This window comes from Thunnus thynnus, chromosome 15, assembly GCF_963924715.1.
Source record: "Thunnus thynnus chromosome 15, fThuThy2.1, whole genome shotgun sequence".
Taxonomy (NCBI): Eukaryota; Metazoa; Chordata; class Actinopteri; order Scombriformes; family Scombridae; genus Thunnus; species Thunnus thynnus.
Window position 1 is genome coordinate 17623993 of NC_089531.1, and position 18471 is coordinate 17642463.

The following is an 18471-nucleotide window of genomic DNA, read 5'->3' on the forward strand; positions in this document are numbered from 1 at the left end:
GCTCTGCGTGTCCAGCCACACACCTCTCAACTTGACTGCATATACTATATCCATCCAGTGTTAGTCTGCTGTCACAAGAAAATCATTAACGAGTCTCATGCAATGCTTTGCCTATCTATCAAATAAAGGAGGCTCATTGTACAGAGGTGCTCTCCAATGCAAATGGTTTGCTCACTCTACAGATGCTGCTCCTGTGCATTTGTTCTACTGTTCATAAGCTTTTCCAAGACAATTGTCCTTAACTGCACTACAACGCTCCTCCACCTTCCCACCAGAAGCTGGACGGTCTCAGCATCAGTGGTCTCACCCTGAAGAAAAGATCAACATTCAAGATGCAGCTGTACAAAGGAAAACTAAAACGTAACCATGTGACAGTGTAATCAAAACAAAGAACACAAACAATATTAAACACACAACATCAAGTTCTGTGCTCACAAGGTTGATGTGCATAAAATCAGCAGTAAACTGTCCATAAAGCAAAAGTGTCTCAAAAACAAAGTTTCAAGTTTGTTTTGTTTATATAGCACTTTAAAAGCAAACAGGTTTTGCATCAAAGTGCTTCACAAAGACAGGCATATGTATACACATACAAGCTTAAAGATATATACCTGCATAACAGATAATTGTGATAAAAACATATGGGTAAAACAGCCAGTAGCGTAAAATATGGCCTAAAAACTGGATACAAATGTCAATTTATGGCAGAGATACTGACAAGCACACAAAATGCTGATGCATGTGCTTGAAGGGTGTAGTAGTGCTAGAGACAAGAAGTTGTCCAGTAGCTGCTGTAAGAGTCATCATGGGGTCGAGGCTGGAGCCGACTGCTTGAGAGTGGTAACTGTTCTTGAACCTGGCGTTGATGCTCTTTGATGAGTGTGGTTGGTTGGATCCTTCATGATGTTGTCGGCCCTCCTCTGAGATCATTCAGTGCAGATGACCGTCACGGTTCGTAGGCTGACACTGGCGATGCTTTGGAGAGTCTTCACTTCTGTCGTAAAGCCGTCCTGTTGGCAGCAGACCGTCTGTTGTACCACGCAGCAACGTGAAACATCAAGATGCTCTCAATGGCACCAGACAACGCCAGAGTAATAACAGAAATCCAACACATAGTAACCAAAAGAAAAATGGGCTCTAAATCCAGAAATAATGCAAATATCAAAACACTAACAAGAACAAAAGGACAAATAATAATAGGAGGGACTCCAACAATTTTAACCAAGATATGCGGTTTACTCTTCATGGGGGATAATACTGAGCCTGTGAAAACAGTATCATTTCTTTTATGGCTGTGGTGGGAGCTTTCTTTGTTTGAAAATTGCCCATAAATGTCATTAAAAGGTTATTCTAGTACTACATTGCATTTTGGGAATTGTTGGATCCAGCTTCTGGAGCTTGACCCAAACCAGAAACTAAAAGTAAGGACATCTCGGCCTCTTCAGCTTCAATTTTAATCATTGTTTTTCTGAATTTGTCTCTTGTTAGTCCCCTAACTTTAGACAGGTATTAATGTACGCCAGTGTCATGCTAGATAACATGGAACAAAGACATCCCACATGCACACAATATGCGGCCGGGTTGGCAAAACTGATTCACATCAGCTCACATAGTGATGGGACATGGCTTACAAGTACTGACAACACACGACGTAGTAGCCTACGTCAATTCACAAGCATTCACCCTCACATCGCTGCGCCAGCAAAAATTAAGCAAAATACTCGGCGCTCCAAACATTACGTACACACATGAAGGCATCAATATGGCAGACAGAATAGGGACTGGAGAACCACACAGGTGTACAGAGAGGGTCTGGGTAGAGCTTAAACCTAGAACAGACCTGCAGGCAGAAGCCATAGAAGGGGGAAGAAACTACTACACAGATGGGTGCTGTTACAGAGATGAAAAAGAGGGACTCAAAGCAGCATACGCCGTAGTGGAGGAGCAGGAAGGGGTGTTTCAGGTGAGAGCAGCAGGGAGGCTACAAGGACAACAATCAGCACAAAGAGCAGAAATTAGGGTGCTAATCGAAGCTCTGAAAGCAGGAGAGGGAGAAATTGTAAATATTTATACTGATTCAGCATATGCAACAGGAGCCGTGCATGTAGAACTGGGACAGTGGCTGAGAGCAGGGTTCCTGACAGCCACCAACAAACCAATAAAGCATGAAGAGGAGATGAAAGAATTAGCGGAAGCCTTAATGTTACCATCTCAGGTGGCGGTGATCAAGTGCAAAGGCCATGACACCAGTAGAAGCCAGGTAGCACGAGGAAATGCAGCAGCAGACAGGGCTGCAAAAGAGGCCGCTGGATATACTGACAGGGCAATGTTAGTAAGAACAGAAGACGAGGAAAGGTTAGACATGAGTCTAGAAAACGTCTCCAAGATGCAGAAACAAGCCTCGCCACAAGAGAAAATTATGTGGGAAGCGAGGGGGGTGATAGAGAAAGATGGGGTATGGAGAAACACTGACGGAAGGTTAATTCTGCCCCCCGGTATGAGAAGCACCGTTCTAGAGGAAGCCCATGGGGTAGGTCATGTAGGACTAGCTCAGATAATGAGAAATCTGAAACATTGGTGGCACCCATTTATGAAAGAAATGGCAAAAGAAATGATACAGACATGCGAAGTGTGTAGCAGACGCAACCCCAGAACCACCATTAAACCAGAAGCAGGAAGGTACCCTCTGATTACTCAGGCAGGTAAAGAGATCGTTATCGACTATACAGACATGATTGAAACGCACAAAGGCTATCGGTATGTACTCATGTGTGTGGACGCTTATACAGGTTGGCCAGAGGCAATTCCCACGAAAAGAGAGGACAGCCAATCAGTAGTGAAATTCTTGATCAATCAGTACATACCAAGACACGGGTTCCCCGAAAAGATAAGATCCGATAATGGGACCCACTTCAAAAACCAAGACCTACAAAAGGTAGAAAGACTGCTGGGACCTCTCAGGGAGAGGTAGAGCGAATGAATCAGACTGTGAAAACACGGTTGGCAAAAATATGTGATCAGACAAAACTCAACTGGGTTGATGCCCTGCCACTAGCCTTAATGTCCATCAGAGCATCAGTTAACCAGGGTACGGGGCACACAACATTCAAGCTACAGACCGGTAGGATGTTTCAAGGTCCTGGGGAAAGAATGATAGGAGTAGCAGAAACTGAGAACATAATACCCACCAGGACCTACTTTAATGATCTCCAAGCTTTGCTTTCAGAATACTCCGCCCAGGCCCTCCAGAAGGATCAGGGCCAAGAGAGAGCAGAGGTGGTGCCCACAGCCGACTGGGTTCGGTTGAGAGTCATCAAGCGGAAGTGGCCGGAGCCAACGTGGACTGGCTCATATCGAGTTACAGAGAGGACATCCCACGCGGTCCGCTTGCAGGGTAAAGGAGACACCTGGTTCCATTGGAGCCAGTGCACAGCAGCAGAGGAGCCCAGGAGGTCGCCGAGACAGGTCCAGGGGGACCTGTTGAACCAGAGCTCAGGACCGGCTGGTCCTGAGACCGAGCTTTCCCAGAAAGGAGCAAAATAATCCCCTGGAAAGCTCCTTGGGGACGTAGGGCAGTCTACCCCTATGTCCCGAAGAGGAGAGATCACGCACCATCCAACCAACGACAGGAAGAAGAACTATATGCAGCTCGTAACGAGACGAGTGAGAGAAAGAGCCCTAACCCTAACAAACTACCAGGAAGAGTTTGAAACGGCCAGAGACATCCCCTCCCCCCCCCCCCCCCCCAACACCTTTACATCTTCATTTGATTTATCAGTACTATCATCATTCAGGCATGCCCTTTCTTAACCCTATATCAAGTGGAGAAGTCCCTGGAGCATATCGATTGGATCAGGTCAAACGGTGCAAAGAAGTTGGGAAGTCTAATGCTAAATATTGTCACGATCTTTTGCGACGCAGAAGTAACTGGGTTCCTAATTGGGTCAAATAGAAGCAGAGAGCTCCCCCCAAGGATAGTCTCAGCAAGGCATTCATTTTGGTGCATCTGGCCCAAGGCAAGAGTGATCTGCTCAAATTGGCCAGTGGAGCAGGTAGAGGAATTGTTCTGTAATAGATTTAGCGCTACCGTGTTCCTCCGTTCTCCTTTTCGGAGAAATGATAGACAAAGAGCCAATTGGGGTCCAAACAAGAGATACACCCAAAAAGGGGGTGAAAACAAGGTATAAAATGCTCTGGCACGTAGACAAAAGCTCAGAACACAGGGTGCTTTGCCAGATGCAGGTTTTTCTGTGAAGTGTTCTCTGAAGATCTTCGATAAATAAATTCAGCTGCTACAAAGACATTACTCGACTGTGGTTTCGTTCTTCTCGCATCAACCAACTCGGGGAGGTTGGCTGAAAGGCTACCTCAACACTTTACAGAAGTGCAATACTAAATTGCTGGAGTACCCTGTAAGGAAAATGCACCAAATAATAATTGCATTTTGTTATTCTGCCTTTGAAAGATGATCTCAATCTTAGTTATTTCTTCCCCCTCTTGCCCTCAGTTACAATGTTGATGGCAGGCCAATAAGTGCACTAACAGCAGGCTGGAATTTTTAGTGTTTAACAGTTGATACTTTGTGAAATTAATTTGTTCTCTGGGGCATTTGGTGCACAGATACTGTGGCATTCTTCACCTAGTTCAAATTGTGCTGTCAATTGCTCACTTACATTTGTTTATATACAAGTTCCCTCTAAACACTGGCAGCCTCGCACTCAGGTCAGCTGAGTGACGCTGGTCAGTTATCCGTCATTGCTGGCAAACGGTTTAAACGTTAATTTTGTCACTAACCTCTAGTGGTATCTAGCCATGCAGACAGTTCTGGCTTTGTGTGAATTAAATTTTTGCTTGTGGTAGTTACAACATTTATGAGTTACATTTTTCTTTCAATTCAACAGCACCATCATTTTCCAGAAAGATGTTCTGGTGACTGAATAATCCTCAGAACAGTTTTCCTTGGAGCTACTTTCTACTGAATTTATAGTCTCCATGAAGACTGCTGTATAGTTGTTTAACCAATATCCCAAAGTATTCATACTTTTTCAACATGTCCTCATCAAAAGCCAATATTACACTGCCTGTTAACATCTGAACTCACAGTGCCAACTCAGTTCATGATCTTATATTTCTGCCCTCATTTCAATGTCTGTGTCAGTATCTTTTCTAGCGTAGGCACCAGGCTAGTAATTCTTATACGACTGAATGGTATCTGATATCCAGCTCTTATAATACATCCGTGGTCTGAGACCAGCAGCAGCAGCAGGAGTATGAGGTGCCAGAGCGGACAAAAGCAGAGCGAAAATTGCGAGAGGAAACAACGTTATCTATGAGTCTGTATTTGATAGATTAAGAAAAGAACTGTAACGCCCACTTAAGGTGTATAAAACCCTGTTGTAGGCGCTCCTCGGAGAGCCTTTTTCTTTGTAACCTCATCCTGTGTGTTGCACTGCGAAATGCTCCTTCTAGTACAAGAAATAAATTCTGTTAAATTTTGATACTTCGGCTCCGGTCTCTATTGTTTAATGGTCATTACGAAGAAATTCTTTTAACAGAAACTGAGCTATTATTGAGCACAAGAGAGGTTGACGGACCGTTTAGTTCTTGTGGGTGAAACAGCTACACCTTAGCCGTGAAGTGTCTCTCTCTACTCATTCTAGTTCACATGACACAATGCAATGATTTGCAGCAGTATTTAATTGAAATTAAAAACCTGTGAAGAGGTGAAGGTGGTGAAGAGACTGTGTGCAAACATGCATTTATAATGATCTTGAGCACTCGTCACTCGTAAAATAAGCAAGTTATTCGATCCCTTCCAGACTTGCTATTGTTGTCTTTGGCTTTGCGGTATGCTCGCTTCAAATGTTTGATCTTAAGGCCTTTGCACATACACAGCGACGCGAATAAACAACACGAAATTGCGAAATAATCACCTGCGAATAGTTCACATCAAAACTATTCACACTGGCAGTGATACTAATTTGCGACAGAAACACAGAAACACGAATTTGTGAAAGAATTTGCGACAGCTCATTCTGCTGTCAGTCTGCCTGGTGAAAGCAGTTTGTCCAGCGGCTGCTTCTGTGGACAGAGACACTGAACACAGGTCGGAGCCGGTGTGGACTGAACGGATATAACGCTCTCCTCTTCTTTTGTCGAGTGAGGAGAAGAAGGACAAGATCATCATCACTGGAGGTGATGTTGCCTGTGGTCTTGACATCATCCTCCAGTGATGATGATGATGATCTCTGACCTGCGTTCAGCATCTCATGTCCACAGAAGCAGCTGCCTGTCAGCTGCAGCTCCTGGGAAGCTGAGAGGACAAACTGCCTTCACCAGGCTGACTGACTGCAGGGAGTTACTGAACCAAAACAGTTTGCATGTCGGCTCCATGGGAATAAATCCATAGTGTTTGTATTTATAAATACATGGTGATGATGTATATGATACATGATACATCAATATATTGATTCATTGGCTTTATTTCTCCGCCCACTGTAGCAAGTGAACCTACCTGTCTGCCTGCAGTGCTCACAGACAGACTGGGAGCTGATCAATCAATGTAGATACGGTAAATAAGTTCAAAACACATACAGCAGGATACTCAACACCCCACGTGGGCCGTCACCAGAAACAGCTGTCTGTGCAGATTACGCTTTGTGATTGGTTGATGCTTTTATTCGCTGTGTGAAAACTCAGAAAAATCGACCTCATTCCGAAAAAAAATCACGTCGCTTTTTCGCTTCATAATATTCGCATTCTGTGTGAAAGTACTGTGAGAGGTGATGGGAAGCACACACTGCCATATTAATTACAATACTAGATTAACCATATGATAATCAATTATGCATCATATGCCTTATTCAATTGCTATGTGTGATATCAAAAGGTCGCGTGCTTTGCTTGCCACTGTCGCTTTAAACAGGATGAGTTATGCAACAATAAATAGAAGTCAAAAGTACACTGTGTTCTGAGTATCTGGCGCATAAGCATGTCTATAGAAGGATGTGGTTAGGGATTAGAATTAAAAAGAGGTATAGAAAACCAGTTCAGACCAGAATGAGGGAGACAAACATAACCTCAAGCGTGGGTGGTGAATTGGGGAAGGAAGAAAACAACTCCTTTTTTTGAGAGGATAGACAACAAGCCAACTGGGGTCCAAACAAGAGATACACCCAGAAAGGGGGTAAAGACAAGGTATAAAATGCTCTGGCACAAAGACAAATCTCAGAACACAGGGCGCTTGGCCAAATGCAGATTTTCTCTGTAGAGTGTTCTCCGAATATCTTCGATAAATAAATCCAGCTGCTACAAGGACATTACTCGATTGTGGTCTCGTTCTTCTCGCATCAACCAACTCGGGGAGGTTGGCTGAAAGTTGGCCTCAACAGTACTCATGACACAAACAGTTCGAAAAAATATATTGACGTGCGAATTAATCGCACGAAAAAAATCGCATCCAGTGTGTAAAGGCCTTTACGCTGGCATCACTGCCAGCTACGGCTGTAGCCATTTTCTTCCATCTTCTTAGCAATATCCTCTTAAACGCCCCAGTTACGAAAGGAGTTGTCTAGTTTTCTTTGGACTGAATTTTCTACCCAGATGGAGATTAGACATCTGGTTTCACTTGTACTTCAACCATGTACATCTGCACTTCTCTCCATTTTTTCAACCACTGGCGCGCTTTTACCAAAACAACCGCCACGTCCTGCATTGATGATGTATTTTCCTGTTACGTCCTTGCAGGGGATGCATCAGGACGCATTAGCGTTCACACTACAAAACATGTGGTCAAATGCGTCACAGACCACCTCGGCAAGTGGTTTGAGTGACCGGATCACAATGTGTCTTGGTGGTCGTTTACACTTGTATTTAGCGCTGTCCACTTGTAATCCGATCACCCAAGACGCATTTTAAAACCAAGTGTAAACGGGGTCTCAGTCTCTCGCGCATTAAACGCCAATTCAACCTCTCTTGCGCAGTATAACTTGGTCTCTCTCTTGCACGCATTAACCGTCAATTCAAGCTTTGTTTGACATTACCTATCAGGTTTATTACAGACAGGTGACAAATAAACAGGAAAAACCCTGAATAAAGGAATGGAGAAACATAATGAATGCAGATGCTTTCCTGCAGTTGTACTGCATCATAGAATGAGGTAATCAACACCCAATGCTACGGCCTTAGTAGTCACCAGACCTCAAAACCAGTTAAAACCAATGGGAGATTTTGCACTGACATTACCACCATCATCAAAACCCCAAATGAGAGGATGTGTTTTTGGAAGAATGATATTTCATCCTGCAGTGGAGTTGTAGAGACTTGTACAGACTATGTCAAGGAGCATTGAAGCTCTTCAATACCTGACTAACAAACTTCAGGTGTTTTTTTCTTCTTCACCCATTCATATGTAGCACTGACTAGCACTGATCAATAATAAGGAGACAGAACTCTCACAAAGTCTGGCATCAGCTTGTCTCTCCTAACTACAAACAAAGCTAATTTAGCAATCAAATAGTTGTCAAGATTTTAAAAAACTGACTCTGTGAACGTAACCTGCTCACTGGCAGGTTTTCTTCGACAAACCCTGAGTGTCTCTCTGTCTCTCCCCTCAGAGTTTCACTTCCTCGTTCATTCAGTTTGTATCGAAGTCTATCCATTAATTAGCGTTTACTGCATGTCAGAATCAAAATCCTGGATGTATATTGATATTGATGATATTGCCAGATGTCCTTGGGACATATCCACAGACTGATGTAATGTTTCTCTGTGGGTCCTACATGTATGCTCAACTTCCTCCGGGCTGGGTGGGTCGCTGTGTGGCTGTAGAGCCGACTGATCACTCCTTGGTTGTTTCAGCTATGCCCCACTCTGGTGAACTTCCGGGTGAGCAGCGTATGAGGAGAGATTTAAGTCAGCCGCATGATCCTGTCTGGGGCTCTAATGTTCCAGAAGACCATAAGTTGTGGTCCATGGGTGAAAAAGTCATGCTGTCACTTTTCCCATCTCTTTGTAAACACCACGCTGGCTATGTGGCGGGCTGAACCAGAGGAGTTGCAAGGCCTTAGGGCAGTTGTCCTTCAGAACCGCATTGTGTTGGATCAGCTCACTGCAGCCACTGGAGGTGTGTGTGCACTCGTAGGTGCCTCATGCCGCACATATATTCCTGCTAATGATGACGAGGGAGGAACCATTTCAGCAGGCAGTTGCTAATCTGACCTCATTGCGTGATGCTGTTGATCATGATTCAAAATTTGGCAGGTCCTGGTTTGTAACCGGTCCATGGTATGCTGATAAAGAAGTCTGTAGCTATGGCTTTGACTGATGATTCTGATGGAAACGTAACTTACAACTGTGATGTATTTTAATCATTTCTGTCAATTATGATGGCATAATCGAAAATGTCATAATTTTTTATCATTATTAATAATTAGTAATTAATTACTAACTTAGAGATAGCTACTGTTAGTTGATTTCATTATGATTGTAGTATTTAATCATGTAACCATGTAATCACTTTTTGAATCGACTCTTTAACCATGCTCGTTTATGATGATTTTGATGTTGATTTGCTTTGTCCTGTATTACGAATATCCTAATCAATTACACATTTAGTCCTCACTATACATTTTTCTATGTTTTTGATTTTATTCATTTGTTTCACAAAGTATAAACAGGGGGGAAATGATAGAAAAATCCATGTATTAGTTAAGTAGGTATGGTCATATGTATGTATATATTTGGCGGCAGGGCCTTGAGGGGAACACTATGATAGTCATATGGACATCATGGTCATCATGTGGAAGGGAGAGCTCTGTAAAGCTTTGTCTAGGTCTGTTAGAAGGAATCTGTAAACAACTAAAAGGTGCCTCCCAAGGGCATCAAGGCCGTCAATATATACTAGTGACTTTCCTTTGTCTTGTCAGAATTCTCCACGGAGACTCTGCGGACTCTCCGTGTCTGCAACATATGTTCTGTTTGAATTAAAGAGATGCTTGACTTCAACCAACCTCAGTCTATTGATAATTTATCCATCAGTTACTCAAGGACTATCTAAGTAACTGCTTTTATGCACATCAGTTGTAGAAGCGAAAATATGATGAGCATGTGGGAAAGTAATACACAAAACACTAAGGGTTGCACAACACCAATGAATAGGTGAAAACGATCTCCTTTAAAAAAGGAGTTGTTTTCGAAAGATCTGGTTACAATCTCTGGGAAACAGAACTTTTACCAGATCGGCTTGACCTACGCCGATCATTGACCCGTCCAAAAAGCATTAGGTCTCCAGATAAACAGGAGACACCTGGAAATATTAGGAAAGGGGGAGCAAAGTACACCACACAAACACAGCAGAAATTAAGAAATGTCCAAATGGTGCAGAGACATCTACACCTATTGGTCACAGTCCAAGTGATCATTATTCTTACGAAAGTGCCAAAAACATAGGCAGGATGTCACGTACGCTTTTGGTATAAATAGGTGTGGGAATGAAGTTGAAGGAGGGCTGCATTGATGATTTTCTGAGTTCTGTATGTTCGTGTGTAATGAAATAAACTCCCGTAGGTTGTCTGCTCATCTCTCTGGTCTCAGCGTTTGATGTGAACATCTTTAATATGGCCTGGTTTGAAACCCCAATACAGTCATTTCTTTGAATACTGATTTTTGCCCTCACATTCAAATATTACACAGTGTCGAGTCTCCCTCAGCTCAGAATAAAACCTCAGCATGTCCTTCTGTTATAACACTGTGACTCTGTGCACACAAGACAGCTGTCAGTCTGTCAGAGCAGCTCCTGCACTGAAACATTTATAGCACATGATGAATAATCTCACTTTAAATTTAGAAAATTGGTATGAAGCTTTAGACATGTAGGATCAATTGATAATTATTTGTATCACTCATGAGGTTGTAATGGTGTCTGCCTTGTATAACCGATACCCCCTGCCAGTGTGGATAAGGCACCGGCAGACGCCTGTCTTTTACCTCTGACCTAGGTGTCAAACAAGTTCCCAAAATCTGCACACGAGACCACCTTAGCCCGCGTAGGGGAGCAATATTCAGCTTGGCTTCTATTATCACCAGCTGTCATTGAATCACTCTAATTCAGGCCTATTTAGTCAGGAATGCATGACAGCTAGATTACTACGAAAATGTGCGGATGCAAACAGGTGCTGGAGGTTTGAAAGTACTCCAAGATGACCCTTTAACAGGCTCTCTCTAGAGGAGGTCCAGTCTGTCAGTTCAGGGCACTTGGCCATTTATAGTGGAGCTTTTAACAATGTGATTGGTCTCACCGATGGAACATAATTCCTATAATATTGGAGATCATATGTTAATATTTCTGAGTGAGCAAGACTGAGCCAAGATACAAATAGATGTCTAAAACTTTAAAATCTACTGTGTTTTAACCTTGACGCCTTTTAAAATGCAAAATCATCAAAGATTATTGGATCAGACTGAGAGGTTACAGTCATGTCTCTGTGTCTTTGATCTATATATTTTTTAAATCTTCGACTATATTTTTCATCTCAGTTGCTTCCTCCTGTGTTTTGGCCCCTTCAGATTAAAGCTAAACACATATATTTAAAAGTAAGTCTGGTAAATGCTGAATTAATGGACAATACCGAGTGAAACTTTATGAAACTTATTGATACTTTTCCTGGTCTGACTCAGGTTCTTTTTTTTTTAAGATAAATGTGCACCATCTGCATACACATGCATTAATATCTCTACGTCCACTGGATTAAAATGGAGACTCTGCCTTTTATTCACCTGTCGCCATGGTGACTCATATTATCAGAGCTCCATTGATAGTGTTTTTTTTCCCCATTCACCACACACATGCTTAACTCAGAATAAACATACTCAGAGTTGATTGACCTGACTCTGATCAGCTGTTCTGGAACCAAAATCAGAGTTTCCCCATCTCAGGGTTCAGGTTTATACTCAGAATTTGTTAAACCTGCTTTCTGGAATAGACCCCATGTCTGACTAGTCTATAAACATTGCCACTAATTCACTGACTCCTGTTCTCAGTTTTAACATCCAGTTTCTCGATTGATATTCAACAGTCAAGAAACAGCCACCTGCACTAGTGTAGATTAGTTAGATTGAGAGTGCTATGAAAAACAAGAATGCATCACGAACAGTATATAATTAGGTCGATCATGACAGGAAGTGATTATTAAAAGAATGGCTATTTCATATTTTAAATTATATTTATAAAAACATTACGTAGCCTAAAACGGTAGTAGGTTGCAGGCTACTAGGCCATCTTCAAAAAGGTCAAACAAGGACAAACAGGGAGCTATTCTCAATATCACCACTAGCTGATGTAGTTGTAATGTTATACAGGAATTAATTATCATAACTTCAACAGCAGATTATTTTTAGCCTACATTATCTCAAATCAAGGACTATTTTAATGTACAACTCAAGTGACTTTTGCTCCTCAAGACTTAATTTAGTCGAGGACTAGACCTTACTGCAAGAACCCCCTACTGGAGTTAACTTACGACTGATAATGAAAGCACAGTGCAGAGCGGCTGGATAAAAGGAGAGATCATTACACGCAGCGATGCATCCTCATATTTACAAATTATTCCATCTTAAGTCTGACTAAAACTTAAACTAAAGCAAAGTGGTCTGTGGAAGTCTGAATAAGTGACTTTCCACTTCAGACTGTTAAATCAAACAGGAAAAGCTCCGCCCTGCCTGCCTCTTACTGAGCTATCACTCTCCTCTGATCGATTTGTGACGGTGTGACTAAAATAACTCAAAGGAGATCCACAAATGTGTGATGTTTTCGTTACTTGTTTTTGTCAGTTGCTGAAAATAGTATCATTGCTTAAGTACAATCATCTGATTGCAGCGACTGTATGATACATTTTAAGAGACAAAAAGTGAGGTAGCAAAACCATAACTTTGCTCCCCAAATGCATCCTGACTGAATAATAAGGATGCATGTGGGATCCTTGAGGGTATTCAATGGGGTCCACAGCAAAAATAATTATAATAATTAATAAATAAATAAAATAATAAAATAAATAATAATTTATTTCCACTATAATTCCATCCATACCTAACACAATGAAAGACTGTTTGACTATTTTGTTCATGGGTTTCATACCCTTTCTGTCATAAAACATCTGAAAGTAAATATCTTATCAAATGAGGGTCTGTGGTCTAATTTGTGTCATTGTGTTTGAACGTGAAAAAGTTTGAGAACCACTGTTTTAGAGGTCATAGGGTCCTGAGCAATTGAGCAAATGCTCAGCGGGGATTTATTTGCTCCATTGCAACAACAGTGGTTCTCAAACTTTTTCACGTCAAGGACCCCTACTTAAACTGACACAAACTAGACCACGGACCCCCATTTGATGAAGATTTTTGCCTTCAGATGTTTTATTACAGGAAGTGTATGAAAACCATGACCAAAAGTCAAACACTCTGTTATTGTTTTACTTATGGATGAAATTATAGTGAAAATAAACCATTTCCCTTTTTGATGGGGACCCTCTGGAACCCCCTCTGGAACCCCCTCAAGGACCCCTGGGGGTCCCCAGACCCCACTCAAAGAACCACTGCTCTACAATTTTTTATTTAAGTAAATAAATATGGCGAGCGCATTTCCACCCACCTGACAGGCTAAGCCGATGTGCTCCATTGCTTCTGAAGTCACTGCCGCAGCACCATGCAGAAAACAAACCCTTCTACCCAGAGAGGAAATGGACTTAAAGAAGTTGACACTTGCAACAACATCGCCTCATGCAATAAGGTTGGAGAGACGAAAAATACCCTCGTACGACAACGCCCGGGCGGGACTCCAACTGAAAGTTTCCGTGACAGTCTTCAAACAAGTGAGGTAAATCAGGTCCGCTGCAGCTGTTGTAGTTTTCTAAGCGGGAGATGACATGAGTGACTCCTCCTCCTTCAAAGCTCACCTCACATTAGGGGTCATGCTGCAGGTCAGCAGGGTTCAAATTACAAGTATCAAAAGCAACTGAAAGCCACTTTGAGAAATTTAGGGGGAGCTCTAAAAAAAAAAAGTCGTCGATTTTTGTGTAACAGGTAATAGATTTTGATTTTCTGCATATTGAGGTTCCTGAAATAAATAATAATAGGCTAGCAAAAATATGTCAATGTTGTGTTTATTGGCTCATTACATTCTAGTCCCCCAACATCTGTCTCCACTATAATAAACACAACGCTGTGTCTATTCCTGCTGTGGTCATCAGTGCATGACATGGATGATGGCGCACATTCAGTCCTATAGGAATTGCTCACCTGGTGCCCTGGCGCATACGCCAAAAAAAAGTTTCAAGCTTCCGGGTTTGCTTCCGCGTTGTGCGGTCCACTGAATATCATGGATGTATCATGGATTTATAGAACCTCTCTTCTCCTAATACATCCATGCTGAATGTGCGCCACAGTGTTTCCCCCGCTGGCCCCGCCCGCGAGCTCCCGCTCGACCCATAGACTTTACATTGTGATGAAGTCACGGATTTTTAAATCGCTTTTCTCGGCTCGAGGAAAGTTTTACAAACATAAAATCTCCATGGATCAAAAGTTCATAACAGAAAGAGTCATATTTAACGCTGTTTGCAGCAGTTTCACAGGCGTCTCTTTTACAATGGTGGTCTATTGGGAAAATCCCTTTTGGACCGCAGGGGGATTTTTCGCTGCAATACTGGCCACTGGGGAAAATTGGCTGCAAGGCTGAGCAGCGGCGCCCTATCCAGCTTTTATTATACATCCATGGGACAAATAGCTACCGTGCGTTTACGTCACTACGTTCAAGCAGTGAGGTAGTGAATTGTTACGTTGCCTCCAGGATGTTTCACTATGCAGTAGGTGTGTGTGTGTGTGTGTGTGTGTGTGTGTGTGTGTGTGTGTGTGTGTGTGTGTGTGTGTGTGTGTGTGTACCCAGAGGAAAAGCTTTTTGGGACATTTTTACTGATTGACAGAGGCTTTTATCATTTACATTCTGTATTACCAATAAGATTAAAGAGGTACACCTCAAAATATTACACACTATGTATCCAACAAATCTATATTTCTCCAAAATTTTAGATATTGAAAACAAATGTAATTTTTGCAGTGATGAACCAGAATCTTTAATGCATTTATTTTACCTTTGTATACATTAGTTACTTTTTGGACTTGAATGAAAGATTATATATTGTGTAAAACTAATTATAATATTAAAATTGAGTGTAATAATGTCATTACACATTTTGAACATGATAAATATAGCATTGGATTCATTGTAAACCTGTTGAATATCAGGGTTAGAGCCAATCAGAGGCAGAGTAGGGGTGGGTCTTTGCAGAATCCCAGTGAGAAAAAAAATAACATGTTGTTAGCTGGTTCTGATGGTCAATCTGGGCACTGTTTAGGAGCCTAGGTCACAGACCAGTGAAGTACTGTTCCTATTGGTGAGGCTTGAGTTACTACACTGCCTGCTTGTTTATTGTCAGGTTTGTCAAGAATTTATGTACACAAATGTAGTAGCGCACCAGGGGTGAGCAAGAACAAGTACCATCTTCCAGTGTCTCCAATCACTGAATAAAATAATTATAATAGCACAGTAAATTATTATTATCAGTGAAATTAGTATGTGTTAAAGAGGTCTCTTCTCCTCCTAGAAGTGTGTTACAATCTGATAGAGAGCCCCAGCATCACAGGCAGGTACACCTCTCTTTCTAGGCTTTACCCCGATACGTTAACCCTTCTTAACGCTGGTCCTTCTCTTGAGAGATCCAAATCAGCACTACTAACACATTAGAGAATAGTTAGTATGCAAGAGGCCTTAACAGAATGTAGTTGAAGAAGCCTTGGATGAGTAAAGTTTAGGAGTTCAAAATATGAGAAGTTTCTGTCTTTCAGGAGATCAAAAATGATCTATTTTAACTTATTCAGCACAAAAGTACAAAAAACAGTAAGCAAAAATATCAAAAAATCCACCAAAGAGCTCTGCTGGAAACTCAAAGCCTGGCTTCTAACTCCTCTCCCCAAAGAATAAATGTCCTTTAGTACTCAGGGTTAAAGGGGAGGTCTTCCTACAATTGTCCTATCAAATATCTGCACACATCATGCATATATTTTTTAAAAGCATTTAATTGGTTTTGTGGCACATGCATACATTATAATATTCAAAAATATACATAAGGATGATATCATAAGAAGCTAATGTGGAAAAAGATCAAAAAGGCCATCTTTACAATAGTGACTAAAACAAAGATCCTCTTGTCGTTCAGTTCATTGAGACAGAAGTATACTGTTCTCTGGAAAACCCTGAACATGAACGATTAGCAGCAGTTGTAATTAATAATGGTTGAACACAGCAACTGCATGTCAAATTGACAGTGTCGAAAACATGTCATCATACAAAGATGTCTGATAGCAGTTCTTCAACTGATAAGTCCAGAGCTTTCAACACATAGTGCGGAGCCATCCCTCATTAAGAAAGTCAGAGATCTGTCACCAGATAATAGATCCAAACATTGGCTGTAGTCAACAGAGACAGAAAAGGCCTCTTACAGACAGTGCGTTAAATAACACCTCCTTGTTCTTGGTGCTGCTCTGACACTCTACACTGTGTAGAGTGCGGCTGTTGTCTTGCTAGCCTATGTTTCGTGTAAGACCAACAGGTGTTCTGATGTTATCATGTGATGTAACCTAAGTCTGGTCTGTTTAGATGTACAACCATTGGTTGATTCCCTGTGTTGAGTTTTTTTGTTGTTGTTGCTCAAGTGATATAAAAACACTGCAACAGTGACATGTTTTTGTCTCCTTGTGGTACCTGCATGGCTAGATTTTCTCTGTGTGAAGTGAAATGTTATTGACTGTGTGTATATAGTAACAGTAGAATGTTTTTTGTGGTAACCCTTCAATTGACTGCACATGTCCATGTATGTGTGTGCATGTGACATGGTTAGTAGCACACCGGAAAATAGGGCTCCCCTGAAAGCCACTGTTCCATTTGTTCCCTGGATTTGGTGTCATGCTGCAGGAAGCATGATGGTCAGAAATATGTTGAATGATGTTGTGTGTGTATGGAAAGCCAAGTAGTTCAAATATACAGTACCAGTCAAAAGTTTGGACACAGCTACTCATTCAAGGGCTTTATTTTTATTATTCTCTACGTTGTACAACAGTACTGAAGACATCAAAACTATAAAGTAACACATATGGAATCATGTAGTAAACACAAAAGTGTCAAACTGTTAAAAGCTCCACCATAAGTGGCCGAGACAAACTCCACTCAAACCTACGTCTGACAAAATTGATGACAAATTGATATAATTAACACATGGAAACATGTCTTATACAGTTTGTGCTGAACTATAACTGTACAAGGCATGGACAAGGCACAAACCGTCACTGTGCAAATAAACAAACACCGGTAGAGAGCCTGAGGCCCTAGAAGAGGCTGTGGTTTCCTGTACCTTGCTAACATGCCTATATTCTTATCCTCAATTGTTAAAAATGTAGAAGTATCTTAACTACCAGATTTCCACGAATTGTGTTGTGAGTGACAAACAAAGAAGTATCATTATTTTGTGTAATGCCAGCAAACAGTAACCTGGCAGATGACCACATATAAGTGTTGGAATGTAAGAAGCAAGAGATATTTTGAAATAAAAGGGAAAACCAGGACAGCCTCAGGGTATTTTTTGGTGGTGTTCGGGGGTCCTTTCGCCAGTTGGCCTTTTTGTCTTTTTTCCTCTAAGGCTTTTTTGACTTCTTGAAGTCCTAGAGAGTTTTTCTTCTTTTCTACATTACATTACATTACACTACATTACATTACAGTACATACCCACAAGTTTTTATATTTTACTTTTTATATTTTGTAATACTCATTTTTGTAAAAACCAAATAAAACTGGTTTGTATTTTTATACACTCCAACCAAAGTTCCTGGCTCGTGTTGAAAACTGATCATGGATAAGGATAAGGATAATCATGCAGTGTTTATTAATTGACAGTTTTGGACAGTTTTAGATCTGTTGATTGAAACCTGCACCTGTAATAGAGGTGTAAGTTCAGTACAGAATCTATAATAAGCATATTCTGATTGAAAGGTTTACTATATGTGTTGAATTTGTAAAAAATGTTAGGGTCAGGGCATGAAGCCACCCTATAAAACTGGGCGAGTGCCTTCAGCTGACAGAGTGGGCCTCCTTCAGAGATAGCCTGTGAAAGGGTCATCTTGTGGCACTTTCAAACCTCCAACACCTATTTGCACCCACACATTTTCGTTGTAATCCAGCTGTCAGGCATTCCTGACTAAATAGGCCTGAATTAGAGTGATTCAACAACAGCTGGTGATTACAAAAGCTTTTTCCAACAGTCTTGAAGGAGTTACCACATATGCTGAGCCCCTGCTGGCTGCTTTTCCTTCACTCTGCGGTCCAACTCATCCAAAACCATCTCAGTTGGGTTTAGTTTGGGTGATCGTGGAGGCAAG

The 18471-nt window shown here is 41.5% G+C and overlaps 1 protein-coding gene across 1 annotated transcript in view; it reads right to left on the reverse strand.

Annotated features, from left to right (window-relative positions):
- The window catches only part of LOC137199046 (uncharacterized), a 51354-nt gene extending 37410 nt beyond the window's left edge, over positions 1-13944 (reverse strand). The window contains exons 1-2 of the mRNA XM_067613135.1: positions 13798-13944; positions 13640-13712 (exon numbers count right to left, since the gene is read on the reverse strand). Coding sequence (XP_067469236.1) covers positions 13640-13666 — 27 coding nt within the window. The 5' untranslated portion in view covers positions 13667-13712; positions 13798-13944. The remainder of the gene's footprint in view (positions 1-13639; positions 13713-13797) is intronic.
- Between the last annotated feature and the right edge of the window lie 4527 nt (positions 13945-18471).